Consider the following 17,638-nt stretch of genomic DNA (forward strand, 5'->3'; position numbering starts at 1 on the left):
ATGCATATGATATATTGAGATCCACTTTTTCTTTGCCAACCATGTGCCTACAGAACCTATGGGCACCTGCACATTGGGTAATCTAGTTTCTTTTAGAAGACTGAAAAGTGGGGATCGAGTTAGCTAAGGACAGATGTGGTATTTGCAAATTCTTAAAAAAAGGTTGAATATGCACTGTCCACGCACCCTAGGGCTCCATATCTGCCTGTTACTTTCGCTCTATTGCATCCGAGCTGCGCCTGCTTGGTAATATCCAGGTAGTCTCAAGGCTATTCCTGGTCCCGCTACAGAATAGAGAGGAGACGAGGAGACTGCCACACCGCATCTGAGGACTATGGGTACCCAGAATCAACAATGGTCTGATATAGCTTATCATGATTGCGAGTGCGAAATCAATTAATCGCCATTTTAATAGGCTGATGGTCATACATGCTAATGCTATTGCCTAGATGCCGTTGTACATTCATAGTCCCGCCGCATATCCCGAACAATATCTGTGCTCTGATGTTTGGCTCGCGTTGGATGTACTCCGTATCCGGAAGTCAAATGAGATACTCCCAGTTGTTGGGGAACCATATCAGGTCAAGATACTCTGATCCTGGGACAAAAGAAGATCGGGCTTCTTGCCCACGGTCAATCTTTCCGATAGCTTGTATTTGTTGCATGACTGGGCTCAAACCAGCTCCCAATGCCAATTAAGTCGGATACTACTCCAGACTGTGGTTCGGACTCTGGACTAACCTAACCCTTTCCATAGGCTTTGCAAACGGACATACGCGTTACACGCGCAATTGCGCAGTTTTGGGAGCAGGGCACAGATGGCATGAAGTGGAACCATAACGGGATAGCAGCGATGTGTTGCTGATCATCGTTCATGCTCCATGGCGCTTTAGAAAGCCAGGCAGCAATCACTCGGCGAAAGGGTGTAAGCGTAAGGAAGGGGTTGGCTCGGCGGCCAGGAACCACCTAGCGGTCTGAAGGGCCCCACACCTTGCATGGTAGGGCGCATTGACCAGCAGAACCGGCGCTAATCGGGCGCTAGTACTCGTCCGTTGCGATTGTTAATCTGTTATTTAAGGTAGAGTAGTTAACTACTACCTAGTCTACTACCTAGTCTACTACGTAGTTACTCCGTAGAATCGTCGGTCCGAGCAGGCGTTGCAACGTTCATGCTACACGTATATTCAGCTGGAATACAAACAATAGGTATGGTCTTCTCCGGGGCTTTCTTCCCTCTCCGTGCTCGTACTACAGTAGAGTTTATGCGTTATACCTGTCAACAATCACTTGACAGTTGTCTAACGCTACAGTACAGGTACTCCACCAATTTATTAGATACCAGCAGTAAGGAAACAGCCCCACCCTATCGATTAGGAAGGAAGCTTTCAAAATGAAAACTCGCCGCTCTATCTGTACTCCGTAAACTAACCAAGTTAATGCCTGGGGCGCATCGTCCGCTCCGCTTAGCTCAAGAGCAATGAGTAAAAAAAAAAGGTCTTTTTTTTTATAAAAAGAGCATGAAACGCCGTCCTTTCCGCTTTGTTGAGGATATGATATGGGCGGTCTTGCAAATTGCTCAACCAACTCCTGGAGACTCTACTGTTCGGATTGGATCCATAACCAGCTCATATATAATGTTAGAACACAAGATTCAAAATACTGTGTATATCCACGGAAAGTGATTCCTTGGACCAAACCAGAGATCCTACTTTCATCATATCTACAGAGTTGATCAACTTCTCCTCGGCTTCAACTCAGATAAAGTAGTTGGCTCACGCCTGTAGCCGGGTAGCTCCTGGGATGCTCATTCGGCCTCCTTGCATCGTCCTCCCTGCAACCCTGGAAAGGCCGATACCCCTCCGTAGCGACTAAGCCCTAATACCTCATGATGAGCCATGATGAGACAAGCTCGAAAGTCACCCGTGAATAAATCTAAGATCCCTTTATTACCTAGTCATTGAAGCATCATTGAGGCAAGGGGAAGCAAGACAGCTCGACATTATCTCTTATCTGTATGTAATATTCCTGATCCCGGTAAAGTTTAATTACCGCTAGGATTTTAACTTTCGGCAGCCGATCAGTACCGGATACATCGTCGATACCTGGGACTTACAGGGACTTACATACTTCCCCAGTACTCCGTTGGACGACGCCGGGGCAGGCCTACCAGGTTTCTGGGTTTGGCCAAGGAAATAACGTGCGGAATGAAGGTATCCAGATTGGTCCGATACCCAAGGAGATATTTTCAGCCATTCGTAGCTAAAATGTGCTACATTTTCCCCATGACAGCAAACCTGTGGAGTCGCACGATGATTGAAGCACTGCCGCTGCTGCCTGGATCTAAGTGGTAGAGCAGCATCATGATGCAAATGGGATGGTCCCTAGAACGATTAACTCTAGCATCGAATTACCTCAATTAGACCTCCGAGCGTGGTGGCAAACGACGAACCGATTGCCTGATAAACGCAGAAGCACTACTTCAGATCCGACAGTTTGATATCAATTCCTCCAAGACCTCTCGAGAAACCGAGTCAGGAGTAGAAAACGCAGTAACTACTTTGCCATCCTTCACCGTGAGCGGCTTACGGATGCTGGCTGCACATTTGCCTTGATTCCGACGCAATGCATCGATGTAAAGCGTGGTGCATGAACAAAGATACCATTGGCAATAGATCAATGCGCCCGTAAATTTTTTAATTTTTTGTAGATAGCATGAATAAGATCGGATATGATAGAAGCGTGCAAGCTGATCTTTTCTTTTCTTTTTGTTTCTTTTGTCATCGATTTGCGGCCTCGTGGAACTTTGCTATCATATAGTCAATCATATTGCAAATCTTCGCCTCGGAACTGGAGAAAGATTGTGATATCCGCCCTGAAAATACCTCTTTGAAAGACGAAATTGATGAATAAGCTAGATAAGAAGGAATGAGGGTTGACTGTTAAACAGATTTAAAGAAATCATACTTGTCCAACAAATATTATGCGTGCCATGAACTGCAGAAATCCCACCGCTACCTCGAACCGGAATAGAGATAAAATTCAAATAAAACCAGCCCAATAGCATTGATCTCTGATTCGCTCCATCCTAGCACATCATACTACTTGCGCAGTTCGCACACGAACCTCGAGTAGCGTATGCTTATTGATGACACTATCAAATTACGCAGCCTATCGTGCATTGGTCTCGAGGATCGGATGACGAAGATGAGCCGGGCATGCATCGCGCAGTTGACTAGCTATCCGACATGGGGAACGAGGACGATAGCAGTGGAACTCTAAATCTATTTATTCTATTTTGATTCTATTTTTCGCAGCATAAACTTCTGATATATCCAACTCACGGACGGGCTCGATGGTAACCGATCTCTCACGTAACGAAAAAAACCAGGGCGGCCCACCCGGAAATAGTACCTCCATCCGTACATACAGCGTACAGGCTGCGTACAGGCTGCCGGTTCGTTTTGTGTCTCCCTTCGGTCTCCTCCTCCCTTCCTCTCCCAGTTTTCCCTCTCTCGCCCCCCAGTGCCAATGTCTATTCTGGGCTCCGTTTTCCTTTCGGACGGCGAATGATGTGATCCAGACTGCCATGGATGAATTGGTGGCTGGTCTTGAAAGGAGGATGCGAACTCCACAGGACCACTCAAGATGCAGGATGGGCTCCATATGCCTGTCCATCCATCTATCTCGCAGTCCGATGGACTGGCTTTTACTTGTCCGAGCGGCATTGACAGCCTGGATAGGATCGTCGTTTCTTTTTCTTGTTCGAGGCAATATCAATCCCTCGCTGGCCCTCCTGCTTGTCTGTATATCACTATTGATAGTACTTGTACCAATCGCCGAGTCTGATATCCCCTCCTGCAAGTTTTCGGACAAATATTCGGGCATATTGCTTTCTTTCTTCCATTGCTTTTCTCTTTTATTCTCTCAATGCCACCTCTCGTCATTCCCTTTTAGTTCCTCTTTCCCCTTCTTACACCCCGGCTGTCTGTCAACTATCGGATTTCCTCGACAGGACTTCTCTGACGGATAAGAGCCTTAAAGTTGGATCAAGGCTACGGTACTCATCTCGAGGGATTGACATTTTAACTTCCTCTGCCAACCCCTTCATCCGCCACTTAGGTTTTAGCCTACGGCCATCTTATTCCTCTCTAGTTTCTTCAAATACACATGTCCAGTGTATAAAGAAGAACAGAGGGAACGGTTCATTTCAGTGACCGTCGACGATGAAGTGGGGGTTCGCAGGCTCGCTGCTTGCTCTTCTTGCCTCGACAGCAACATGTTGGCCATACGAAGAGTCCCTAGTCGACTATAACTTGAACGCAAACAAAGACACCACCGATCCAGCAGAATATTCGCATCCCGCATGGCCGGGCCACAAGTACCATGCTTCTCCGAAAAACTGGCGGTTTCCTTTTTATACCCTTTTCCTTGACCGATTTGTCAACGGTGACCCGACTAACGACAATATCAATGGGTCTGTCTTTGAACATGACTTGAATTCAAACCAAATGCGTCATGGAGGTGATGCTGTTGGGTTAGTCGACACGTTAGATTACATACAGGGAATGGGTGTCAAGGTAAGTGTACATCGCCTTCCTCTCTCCTCCAAGTGCTAATTGGACTAGGGTATTTACCTAGCAGGAACCATTCTGATGAACCAACCTTGGGGCTCGGATGGCTATTCAATTCTCGACACCACGCTTCTGGATCAACACTTTGGCAACATCAAAACATGGAGAGATGCCATCGACGAGATACATAAAAGGGGAATGTATGTTTTGTTTGACAATACTATTGCAACGTAAGTTATTCTGTCCAGTGGCCTCAATGATCATAAGCAAGACTCGGGTACTGATATTCCAATCAGCATGGGTGACTTGATCGGCTTTGAAGGATATCTGAATGAAACGACCCCCTTCTCAGTGGACGAACACAAATCGCTGTGGAAAACCGATCGACAGTATGTGGACTTTCGAATCGGAAACGAATACAACAAAACCTGCGATTATCCACGATTTTGGAATGAAACTGGCTGGCCAGTTGATAGTGATGTCCGAGATGAGCTTGTTGGGTGTTACGACAGTGACTTTGACCAGTACGGTGACAGAGAGGCTTTCGGTGTCTACCCGGATTGGGAGCGTCAGCTCGCAAAATTCGCCTCCGTTCAGGATCGTTTGCGTGAATGGAATCCAAGCGTCAAAGAAAGATTGATTCAACACTCCTGCAATATCATTAAAGCACTCGATATTGACGGATTCCGATACGACAAGGCCACACAGGCTACAGTGGATGCCCTCGGCGACATGTCACACGCCTATAGAGAGTGTGCTCGCAGCGTTGGAAAAGACAATTTTTTCATTCCCGGTGAAATCACTGGGGGTAATAACTTCGGTGCGGTTTACTTGGGTCGTGGAAGACAGCCAAACCAATACCCAGACTCTTCTCTAGATTCAATGAACATGACAAACACGTCCGATCACCAATACTTCCTGCGTGAGCATAACTTACAGGCCCTCGACTCCGCTGCATTCCATTACTCGGTCTATCGTACTCTCACCAGGTTTGTGGGTCTCGATGGAAACCTAGCTGCAGGTTACGACACTCCTTTGGACTGGACGGATTCTTGGAACGTGATGGTCATGACCAACGATATGATCAACGCAAACACCGGCAAGTTTGATCCTCGACACATGTACGGTGCCACCAACCAAGATGTTTTCCGCTGGCCTGCAATTGAATATGGAGTCGAGAGACAGCTTCTGGGTCACTTCATCACGACTTTGCATCTTCCCGGAATTCCGATTCTGCTGTGGGGAGAAGAGCAGGCATTCTACATTCTAGATGCTACTGCGGACAACTACGTCTATGGACGTCAAGCTATGTCTCCCGCCACTGCCTGGAGAACGCATGGATGCTTTGCCCTCGATGCCACGCAATACTACAATTGGCCCATCAAAGACGGAAGGGAAGGCTGTCACGACGACGCAGTAGCCTACGATCATCGAGATCCTTCTCACCCGGTGAGAAACATCATCAAACACATGTTTCAGATGCGAGACGACTACCCGGTCCTGAACGATGGCTACTCTGTGGTCAAACTGTCGAAGCAAACACGCGAGATTCAGTATCCCGGATCTAATGGCACTGCTACTGAGACAGGCATGTGGTCGGTTTTGCGAGATAGTGTGTACGGTATCCAAGATCTGGGTTCTGGTAATGATCAACCGATTTGGTTGGTTTATCAAAACGACAACAAGACCGTGGACTACAAATTTGATTGTGGTAGCAACGACTCGGCACTCATTTCTCCATTCCTCAAAGATACTACTGTGGTCAATTTGTTCTATCCACATGATGAACATAAATTGAAAGAGGGCCCCAAATCGTTGCATCTCAATGGCTCCAACACCACCAATGGCTGCCTGGACAGCTTGAAGCTCAAGCCGTTCGAATTTCGGGCTTACGTACCGAAAACGAACTTCAAGGAGCCCCGGCCCATGATCACACAATTTGAACCTGGTCACGACTTCCCACAGGCCTCGAAGGTTGGACCGAACGACTCTGAAGACCTCGATGTCAGTGTCTACTTCTCGACGAAAATGGATTGTGACTCGGTCACCAAGTCGATTTCCTTTGACTCGACCACCGAGGCGGGAAAGAAGCCATCGCTTGACCAGAAAAATGTCAACTGCAAATCAGTCGACGCCGGCGATGTTAAGTGGACGGGGCAGATTCCAAACGCCTGGGTCTGGACAGCAAAACTGACAGGTGTTTACAATGGTGTTCACCGCATGACAGTCAAAAACGCCATGAGTTCCGATAAAGTGAAGTCCACGCAAGCCACGGATCACTTCCTACTCCGTGTCGGTCAACAAGACAACCCGATGATCTTCACCTCTGCAAATTACTCCACCTCACTGGTCCACAAGCACGACAACGGCTCCCTTTTCATCCAGCACCGCGCTGCCGGGGCCAACAAGTACCGCTATTCCACCAATTGGGGAACCTCTTTCTCCGATTGGATGGACTACCATGGAGGGAACGATTCCATTGAAAACCTACCTTGGTCGGGCACAGACAAGCAAAAGTGGAAAGGGGATCATGTGCGAGTCGAGTACTGGAGCAAATTGACCGGAAGTAGTGATTATGTCCAGGAGGGTGATTACGGCTCGGATACCCCGCGACGCTTTCCTCATCTCTTCTTCAACGGCCCCTTCAACCAGTACGGATTCGATAAAGGGTTGGATAATGAGGTTAAGCAAGACAGCGAGGGATTTTGGAACTTCAAGTTCCTGGCTGAATTCCCCGCACAAGGTCAATTCAACGTGTGGGGTATGAACCCGGACGGCCAGCCTGACCAGAGTTTCGTTTTTGGTGATGCAGACAATGACGGTACTCTGGACCGTATGCCTCCTTCTTCGCTCAGTGAGGTTGCTATCAACATCTCTGATATCCCGCCCTCGCCATACTTGGCCTGGAACCTTCGTCTTGACGATGGAACCATGAAGGTCCATCTTCAACCGCACGGATCGCGAATCATTCAGCTGGTCATCTACATTTTGCTCTGGCTAGTACCCATCATGACCGCCGCAGCCTGCGTGTATGCATTCATGAAGAGTTTCTACCAGGTCAAATTCAACCAAGTTGGAGTCAGCGAGAAGAAGACCATCCTTCCATTGGCCCTCCGAAGAAAGTTCGCTGGAAGCGGAGAGTCGAGCAATCCGCTGTTGCGGCTCGCAAACAAGTCGGGATTCCTCCAAAGTACGTCTGCTTTTGGCGCCGCAACTTCACGGAGACGAACAATTTTGATAGCCACCATGGAATATGACATCGAGGACTGGGCTATCAAGATCAAGATTGGTGGCTTGGGTGTCATGGCTCAATTGATGGGCAAGCATCTCGGACACCAGGATCTCATCTGGGTCGTTCCGTGCGTTGGAGGAGTCGACTACCCACAGGATCAACCGGCCGAGTCTATGTTTGTCACTGTCCTTGGAAACTCTTATGAAGTCAGAGTTCAGTATCATGTGCTTCACAACATCACATATGTGCTCTTGGATGCTCCGGTTTTCCGCCAGCAGTCAAAGGCTGAGCCGTATCCGGCTCGTATGGATGACCTGGACAGTGCTATTTATTACTCCGCCTGGAACCAGTGTATCGCGCAGACGATCCGACGTTTCCCCATTGACCTGTACCATATCAACGACTACCACGGCTCGATTGCACCGCTTTATCTTCGCCCTCAGACTGTTCCCGTTTGTCTTTCTCTCCACAACGCGGAATTTCAGGGACTGTGGCCTATGCGTACGCAGAAGGAACGAGATGAGGTGTGCTCTGTCTTCAACCTCGACCTTGACACTGCAAGGAGATATGTTCAGTTCGGTGAGGTCTTCAACATGCTTCACGCTGGTGCGAGCTATCTTCGTGTTCATCAGCAAGGTTTTGGTGCCGTTGGCGTGTCCCGAAAATATGGTAAACGTACCTATGCTCGTTACCCTATATTCTGGGGTCTGAAGAAGGTTGGCAACCTGCCAAACCCCGATCCGTCCGACACTGGTGAATGGAATAAGGAACTGCCCAAGGAAAGCGATATCCAGGTTGACCCGCAGTACGAAGCAAGTCGAGGAGAGCTTAAACGCCAGGCACAGGAATGGGCAGGCCTTGATCAGAACCCTGACGCCGACCTTCTTGTCTTTGTTGGAAGATGGTCGATGCAAAAGGGCGTTGATCTCATTGCTGATGTGATGCCTGCTGTTCTCGAAGCCCGTCCCAACGTTCAGTTGATCTGTGTTGGTCCGGTGATTGACCTTTACGGAAAGTTCGCTGCTCTGAAGCTTGACCATATGATGAAGATCTACCCAGGACGTGTGTACTCCAAGCCGGAGTTTACTGCACTTCCACCGTTTATTTTCTCCGGAGCCGAGTTTGCCCTGATTCCCTCGCGTGACGAACCTTTTGGACTTGTTGCCGTCGAATTCGGCCGCAAGGGCGCTCTCGGCATTGGTGCTCGGGTTGGTGGTCTTGGTCAAATGCCTGGTTGGTGGTTCAACATTGAATCCACGACGACTTCCCATCTTTTGCACCAGTTCAAGCTTGCTATTGGAAGTGCCCTCAACTCCAAGCCCCAGGTCCGAGCAAAGATGCGAGCAAGGTCTGCTTTGCAGCGTTTCCCCGTTGCTCAGTGGGTCGAGGATTTGGAAATTCTACAGACCACTGCTGTCCGAATTCACAGCACTCGACAGGCAAAGTCAAACGGCCAAGCTATGACACCTTCTGGATACACTACGCCCAATGGAATGATGACCCCGCCCATCGCCTCAACTGGAACCGCTACCCCGACCGGAATGCAGACACCTCCAATTGCCCATTCAAGAGAGGGAAGCTACTCGAATGCCAATCGTTTAAGTGCTTACGGACCCCAGCAACGAAACACCATTGTGTACAGTCGCGACCCGAGCCCTGGCGAGCCCCAGCAGCCCAAATCAGGTCTCAGCCGACAGTTATCCCTGGGTGTCCGTGCCGGCCCTGGTCATTTGATTCGCCGTGGTCGTCGTCGCATGAGGAGAGGCAACGAAGACAACGCCACTACCTCTATGACAGAAGAGAGCAGTGACGATGACTTCATTCCTAGCTACTATGGTGAGGATGAATACACGCTTACCCCGGAACAGGTGGAAGCGGAACGTCGACACGGGTCCACGCAGCCACACGATTCACAAGGCCAAACGAGGGATTTCTTCGGTCCTAGGAACCCAAGCCAGGCCTCGCTTCCACCTCGCCCGCTGTTATCGCCAGCTGGTTCTGAAATCGATGAAGGCGCTCTACCGATTGCCCGGCCACCCTTTGCGGAGCCTGGGAACCGACTCAGCAGCACTTCTGTCCTGTCGGTTAACTCCATCGTCGGGGAAAAGAAAGATTATAAGCTGCAAAAGGTCGATCCCTTCTTCACTGATAGCAACGGCGAGTACTACCGAGTCTTCGACAAGAGACTCGAGAACTTGAACGGCGGCAATTCCGAATCCCAGCTCTGTATTGAAGAATATCTCATCAAGAGTGAACGCAAGTGGTTTGACAAGTTCAGAGATGCCAGACTAGGCCGAAACCAATCCCCTGCTTCGTCAGTGTTCCAGAGCAAATTCGAGACACCTTCACCCAACGGCTCCGTTTCCAACGACGATATGGTTTCGCGTGAGAGTGGCAGCGACGCCCACAATGAAAAGGACGAGTTCCTTCTTGGAAATGACTACGTGCCCCCGTCTGGTCTGCGAAAATGGATGCAAGTCCGAATTGGTGGCTGGCCTGTCTACTCGTTCCTCCTTGGTATAGGACAAATCATCGCCGCCAACTCGTACCAGATCACGCTGCTTACCGGAGAAGTCGGTCAAACGCCTGAGAAGTTGTATGGAATTGCCACTGTTTACTTGGTCACGTCTATCATCTGGTGGTTCGTCTTCCGCTTCTTCAAATCGGTCGTTGTTCTTTCCATCCCATGGCTGTTGTATGGTATCTCTTTCCTGCTTATCGGTCTCGCTCATTTTGAAACCGATGGGTTCTCTCGAGGCTGGATCCAAAACGTTGGAGCTGGTGTGTACGCAGCTGCATCATCGAGTGGCTCCTTGTTCTTTGCCCTTAACTTCGGTGATGAGAGCGGTGCTCAGGTAAAGGAATGGGTATTCCGTGCCTGTATCATTCAGGGGTCTCAACAAGCATACATCATTGGATTATGGTATTGGGGAACCACCATCTCCTCGGCTGTCGCCGACGGAGTTACCAACGTCCAAGGAAACATCACCAACACCTGGAGAATGACGTAAGTTCTCTTTCTCCCTTCTGAAATCATTGTGAACATTTTTGGCTAACAGCTCCATACTAGTGCTATCTGTGTACCAATCACTTGTTTGCTTTGGGCAATCGGCTTGATCATCTTCTTTGGTCTACCCAACTACTACCGCCAGACCCCTGGAAAGGTCCCATCGTTCTATAAATCTGTCTTCCGGCGGAAGATCGTGCTGTGGAACTTCATCGTGGTCATCTTGCAGAACTTCTTCCTCAGTGCTCCTTACGGTCGAAACTGGGCCTGTAAGTAGACCATTATCCCCCCTCCTCTACCCCTGTCGATTCATGCATGAAAATCTAACTTTTCCCTTTTGCACAGTCCTCTGGGACTCCAAGCACGCCAAAGACTGGCAAGTCGGCATTCTGTGCGCTGTCTTCTTCGGCGCCGTCTGGGCATTGGTACTCTTGCTCTTCGGCCGCCTATCAAAAACCCACAGTTGGATCCTCCCTGTCTTCGCATGCGGACTCGGCGCACCACGCTGGGCCCAAATCTGGTGGGGTGTCTCAGGCATGGGATCATTCCTTCCTTGGTCTGCTGGAGGTGCCGCTGGTGGAGCACTGGTATCTCGAAGTCTCTGGCTCTGGCTCGGTATTCTCGACGCCTTACAGGGTCTAGGCTTCGGTATGATCCTGCTCCAGACCTTGACTCGGATGCACATCTGCTTCACCCTTCTTGCATCTCAGGTGCTGGGTTCCATCGCCACCATCTGCGCGAGAGCATTCGGTCCGAATCGGATTGGTCCTGGACCAATCTCGCCGGATGTCACGGTTGGTGCCAGTGCTGTTGCAAATGCATGGTTCTGGATCGCCTTGTTCTTCCAATTGTTGATATGGTAAGTTCCTGAGTCACCTCTCTCCTCAAGACAAACACGTGAAGTCTAACCTTTGTCCCTTTTAGTGCCGGGTTCCTGATGTTCTTCCGGAAAGAACAACTGACCAAGCCCTAATCCTCCGTCATCAACATCCTAAATGGACTTTCACAACCCCAGTCCTACACACGATGACATACAAATTGAAACTAGCGAAAGTCCTTACAAAAAGGAACCACCGGGGATCAAAATTCCCCCGGGTCAAACACGATCTGAAACCTACATACAAAAAAGCAAACCCCGTCAACCAAGCAAGCGTTTCTGTACATTTAATTGACATTTTGACGTCCGATACCTCTCTCGTGGTGATTTTGATTCATTGCCCTCATGAACGAAGCAAAAAAGAAGTCAGCTTATGACATATTCATGTGGTCACGGATATGGATGTGCATTTTTTTTTTTTCATGGGATATACATATAATTGTTCCTTTCTTGGATTATGAATTCGGATGTCGTTACGTTCCTTTTATTTGTGATTTATTGTTCTGTTCTGACTTGATTGTCTGTCTGATTTTGATTTGAATTGATTTTGCGTGTGTTTTTTTGTTTTGTTTTCGATTTTATAACCTCCCTACTATCATGGGGGTACATAATGGGTGGAATATGTTGTACTTAATGTCTTTTCCCTTCTTCGTTTCTATATTTATTGAACTTGCTCTGGGTTGATTAATTTTGGATATATTTTGCATTTATGCATGACTTTTGGGGGGCTGCTGTGTTTTTCTCATTTCTCCACTTCTTGAATAGTCATATCCCTAATGATTTCTGAGGTAGTTGTCATAGTTCATACTACGATATCATCAAATACAGTGAATCGTTGGTCAATATTAGGTATCTGTTTGTTCTTTTGTTCCTTTTTAAACGTTCTAAATAAATATTGATATCCATTATAATTAAGAGCAAAACAAATCTTTTGATCCCGAAAACATACACATTCCCAATGCGTTTCCAACTCAACATGTAAGGTAGCTGGGTTTCCCTTAGTAAGCCAATCCCAAGCTCATAAAAATCCAATCTAAATAGTAAATAAAATAGCACTGCAGCTGCATAAACGTCGTATCCTGAATGTCGTAGAGAGAATCTACCACTCCAAAGGCTCGTTCTTGACGTCGCCCCGGTTAGTCTTGGGGACCGGCGCCGCCTCGATGCGGGTGGCTCCTCCGCGCTTGCCACGCTTGAGGTAGCCGCTGCCGTCGAGCCAAGGGGTGTCGAGAGTGCGCTTGCCCTCGAACGTACGGATCTTGTCCTCCATCTGCAGAGTCAGGCCAATGTCATCCAGGCCGTTGACCAGGCAGTGCTTGCGGAAGGCGTCGACGTCGAAGCTGGCGAGCAAGTTGCCCTGGGCGTCCTTGACTTGCTGGTTGACGAGGTCGATCTCGACCTCGCGGCCGGCGGTGGCCTCGGCGGCGATTTTCTGCAGGGCGGCTTCGTCGGAGATCACGACGGGGAGCATGCCATTCTTGAAGGTGTTGTTGAAGAAGATGTCGGCGAATGAGGGGGCGATGATGCACTTGATGCCGAAGTCGAGGAGGGCCCAGGGGGCGTGCTCACGGGAGCTACCGCAGCCGAAGTTGGGGCCGGTGACGACCAGGATCTTGGAGTTGCGGTAGATGCCTTGGTTGAGGATGAATTCGGGGTTTTCCTGGCCGTCCTTGTAGCGGAGTTCATAGAAGAGAGCGCTTCCGAGACCGGTTCGCTTGATGGTCTTCAAGAACTGCTTGGGGATGATGGCGTCGGTGTCGACGTTGGAGCGGTCCAACGGGGCAGCAATGCCCTTGAGGGTGGTGAACTTGGGGAGACCGGTGCGGGAGCCGCCACCGCCGGAGGTGTTGGTGTGAGGCTCGTTATCCGCAGGCAGATCCAGGATGCGGTCGAGCTCGTCCTCGGTCTCCGGCTCCTCCGCCTCCGGCTGGACGTCAACCTTCGGCTGCACCTTGGCCAGAACGGGGCTGGCAACGAGGTGCTCGCGGACATCGGCAAGCTTGCCGACGATACCGGCCGTCGCGGCCATGGCAGGAGACATCAGGTGGGTACGGCCACCGGCACCTTGACGTCCTTCGAAATTCCGGTTGGAGGTACTGGCGCAACGTTCCTGGGGCGACAGGATATCGGGGTTCATACCCAGACACATGGAACAACCGGCTTCTCTCCACTCGAATCCGGCTTCTTCGAAAATCTTGTCTAGGCCTTCGGCTTCCGCCTGCTGCTTAACCAAACCAGATCCGGGAACAACCATCGCACGCTTGACGTTGGAGGCAATCTTTCTGCCCTTCACGACCTTAGAAGCTGCCCGCAAGTCCTCGATACGAGCGTTCGTGCAAGAACCGATGAAGACCTTGTCAATAGGGATTTCCTTCATCGGCACACCAGACGTGAGGCCCATGTACTCCAAAGCGCGCTTGCAGGCAAGTTTCCGACTCTCATCCTCGAAATCGTCGGGGGATGGGACGACGCCATTGATGGGAATGACATCCTGAGGAGAAGTTCCCCAGGAAATGGTGGGGATGATGTCTTTGGCGTCCAGCAAAACCGTCTTGTCGTAAGCGGCTCCATCATCGGAGGCCAGGCTCGTCCAGTGGTTGACAGCCTTCTTCCATTCGGCACTATCATACTTGGGGGCGAGAGGGCGGCCTTTGAGGTATTCAAAGGTGATCTCGTCAGGTGCGATCATGCCAGCACGCGCACCGGCCTCGATAGACATGTTGCACACGGACATACGGGCCTCCATACTCAATCCGCGGATGACGGATCCACAGAATTCAATGACGGCACCGGTACCTCCAGCAGTTCCGATAACACCGATGATATGAAGGACAACGTCCTTACTGGTAACACCGGGATGAAGCTCGCCATCAACTTGGATGCGCATGTTCTTGCTTCGACGAGTGATAAGGGTCTGGGTGGCGAGGACATGTTCGACTTCACTGGTACCGATACCGAAAGCGAGGGAACCGAAAGCACCGTGTGTTGAGGTGTGACTGTCACCGCAGACGACCGTCGTTCCGGGCAAAGTGAATCCCTGCTCGGGTCCGATGATGTGAACAATGCCCTGGCGCTTGTCATCCATTCCGAAGTATGTTAAGCCGAAGTCCTTCACGTTCTGCTCGAGGGTGCTGCATTGAAGGCGAGAGTCGTCTTCTTCGATGAAGTTATCGACGTTCTTGAAGGATTTTCGGGAGGAGGTCGGGATGTTCTGCGATTGAGTCAGTACCAGTGCCCTCAGAGAAAGACGAAGAAAAGATGAGAAGAACGTACGTGATCGACAGTGACCAAAGTGCAGTCCGGCCGGCGGACTTTTCGGCTGGCATTCTTAAGTCCCTCGAAGGCTTGCTGTATGATTATTAGATTTTATACTGCACCCCAAAAGCTTTAGGCTGAAAGTGCTGGTAGAAAACGGTCCTACTAACCGGTGAAGTCACTTCGTGAACCAAATGTCTGTCTGCAGAGCGAAATTAGACCTTCCGAGCTCTGAAATGGCGTCGCGGAGCCGAATATGCTTACCGATATAGATGAGAAGAGTGCCATCTTCCTGTTCGTTGACAATGTGGTGGTCCAAGACCTTATCATACAAGGTCTTGGGCTTCTTGTCGGCGGAAGGCATGAGGGGCAAACTGGGGAAAAGCGAATGTATTCTATGGTATAAAGAGAAAGGAAAAGGATCCAGAAAGACTGAGTCACTGGCAAGAAGCTAGCAGTGTCTCCAGAAGTCAAGAGAGTCAAGGGGGTATAATCTGGAGAAGGCGGAGGGAGAGAGGCGTGGATGCAATGCTTTAAAGCTCCGACGAGACCGCGATGTCGCTCGACACCCGACGAGGGGCCTTCCCGATCTCGGCTGGTCAGCGCCCAATGTCTGGTCGGTCATTGGCCGCATGCGGGACCCACGATGACTCGGGCCGCCGACACCGGCGAAGGCGGGCGCTTAGTCGCGGCGGCATCACGGGACCTGACTAACACTCGGCCCGTGATTGACCAATCCGTCGAAGGATTTGCGCCATCTGCAGCGATGCAGGGGTGCTCAGATCTATATCTTTCCCAGTGCGACTCCGGAGCATCAGATCGGGATGCATGCGAACTTCTTCAGGTACGTTGCTCTCATCCTTCACCCCTCAAGTCTCACACCATGACGAGGTCCGGACGAGGATTCCAGCAACATCGAGAACTCTCTAGTTTTTACTGAGGGGAAAGACGCATTCTATGACGTAATTTCATATTAGAAGTGGGCTCAATTAGTATAAAATGTGGAATACAGTGGAACAAGAACATTGCTTTCAGCAAACTGATGGACTTTCGGCTGACACGGTTTCAGAAGGCAAAAGCTGCATTCGCCGCCAACAATCCACTCGCCTGGCCTGTCACCTTAGGATCAGGTCCGATGAAGTTGTTGGGGAAGCCCATATCTAGAGGTCGCACACTCTCAAGATATTCGATTTGTTCCGGAGTCAACTTGATCTTCAACGCTTGGATGTTGTCGTGGAGGTACTCGACCTTTCTGCCACCCACCAAGGGGAACACGTTGGGTGCCTTGGCCATGACATAGGCCACTGCGATGGCTGTCACGGATTCAATACCGTGCTCCGATGCCACCTTAGCCAAGGCTTCGCTCATTCTGAATTCATCTTCGGTCTGCTCGCCGTTACCCAGCATGCTTCGCAGTCCTTCGCCTCTCTGCTTCCGCTCCTCGATAGCCTTCTTGGTCTTGAACTTGCCACTTCCAAGAACATCCCAGGGGGCTAGAGCCATGCCGAAGTGTCGTGCCATGGGGATAATCTCCCTCTCAAAATCACGTAGCATCACGTTCCACCGTCCCTGGTAGATGCTGAAAGGCGTCTTGCCGTGGTCTCGAGCGTAGGTGTTGGCCGCGCTCACAACCCAGGCGGGAGAGTCGGAGATGCCCAGATAGAGGACTTTTCCTTGCTGCACCAGAATGTGAAGGCTATCCATGATCTCTTCAATAGAGGTCGTGTGATCCCACCAGTGAAGGTACAAGATATCGATCCAATCGGTTTGCAGCTTGCGCAAGGAATCACGCACGCTCATGTGCAAACTACGGCGGTGGTTCCCGCAGTGGTTAGGGGCGCGGCCCTTGCCGAGTGCATAGCTCTTGTAGTCGGTAGTAAACTTGGTTGCGATCACCATTTGGTCGCGGTTCTTCCGGGAAGCCATCCATTCTCCGATCCATGCCTCGGATTGCTCATTTTGATAGCTGTTGGCGCTGTCGATGAAGTTACCGCCGGCCTCCGCGAAACCATCGAGGAGTTTAAAGGAGGCTTCTTTGTCCATGGATCCCATGACATCGGTCCATGCGTCTCCAATGGACATGGCACCTAGCTGAAGGGGCGACACTCGGAGGCCCGCTGTGGAGGAAAGGATGCGGTAGCGACCGAGCTCGGTGGCTGGCTCGGGCGCAGGAGCGAAGAGACTCGACATGGTGGCGATGATGAGAAGTGAGATTGTAACGGAGGGTGTTGTTTAAATTTTTGAGAGTATTACGCTGTAGAATGTTAAAAGGATGGAATTGGACATCTCACTCCATACTCTGAATTTCTAGCTTTATATAGACACCATTCCCTTGATCAAGACCAGGTGTCATCAAGCTAGCCATATCTCCGGAAGGAGCGCCAAAAGGCTGACTTCACAGTGGAGCCCATTGATCAGTGAAGGACGGGTTGTCTTTGAGGTTCCACTATCCCCATAATTGAGGAACGCGCATGGCGCTAGGTTGAACGTCGATGACATCGGAAATAGGCGATTGCCTGAGGGAGTTAAGCCTTCAGAGTTCAGACCCTGGGAGTTAAGCCGGGATGACACGGATTTCTGCTTAGCTAACCCCGCGATCCTCCTTCACTTTCTTCATGGTTTTCAGTAACCGCCGAATTGGTATATGCACTCTTTCACAGATACCATGGTGTATTGCCCGCCTAGGCGTGATCATA

At 50.2% G+C, this 17,638-nt stretch overlaps 3 protein-coding genes across 3 annotated transcripts; 1 reads left to right on the forward strand and 2 right to left on the reverse strand.

The window, feature by feature from the left end:
* Positions 1-4,223: 4,223 nt before the first annotated feature.
* ags2 (alpha-1,3-glucan synthase Ags2) lies at positions 4,224-11,783 on the forward strand (the record flags this gene model as incomplete). The annotated part of the gene is made up of 6 exons (XM_053101998.1): positions 4,224-4,577; positions 4,626-4,801; positions 4,868-10,810; positions 10,874-11,079; positions 11,156-11,669; positions 11,735-11,783. 6 exons carry the CDS (start codon positions 4,224-4,226, stop codon positions 11,781-11,783), a joined length of 7,242 nt encoding a protein of 2,413 aa, XP_052960831.1.
* Positions 11,784-12,786: 1,003 nt separating this feature from the next.
* On the reverse strand, positions 12,787-15,306 carry luA (3-isopropylmalate dehydratase LEU1; the record flags this gene model as incomplete). The annotated part of the gene is made up of 4 exons (XM_053102009.1): positions 12,787-14,898; positions 14,961-15,035; positions 15,113-15,144; positions 15,207-15,306. 4 exons carry the CDS (start codon positions 15,304-15,306, stop codon positions 12,787-12,789), a joined length of 2,319 nt encoding a protein of 772 aa, XP_052960832.1.
* Positions 15,307-16,007: 701 nt separating this feature from the next.
* On the reverse strand, positions 16,008-17,132 carry KD926_007155 (aldo/keto reductase; the record flags this gene model as incomplete). The annotated part of the gene is made up of 1 exon (XM_053102019.1): positions 16,008-17,132. The coding sequence occupies one exon, from the start codon at positions 17,130-17,132 to the stop codon at positions 16,008-16,010; it is 1,125 nt and encodes a 374-aa protein (XP_052960833.1).
* Between the last annotated feature and the right edge of the window lie 506 nt (positions 17,133-17,638).

The sequence above is a fragment of the Aspergillus affinis genome (assembly GCF_023601865.1).
Source record: "Aspergillus affinis strain CMG 70 chromosome Unknown NODE_3_length_628324_cov_86_750800, whole genome shotgun sequence".
Lineage (NCBI taxonomy): Eukaryota > Fungi > Ascomycota > Eurotiomycetes > Eurotiales > Aspergillaceae > Aspergillus > Aspergillus affinis.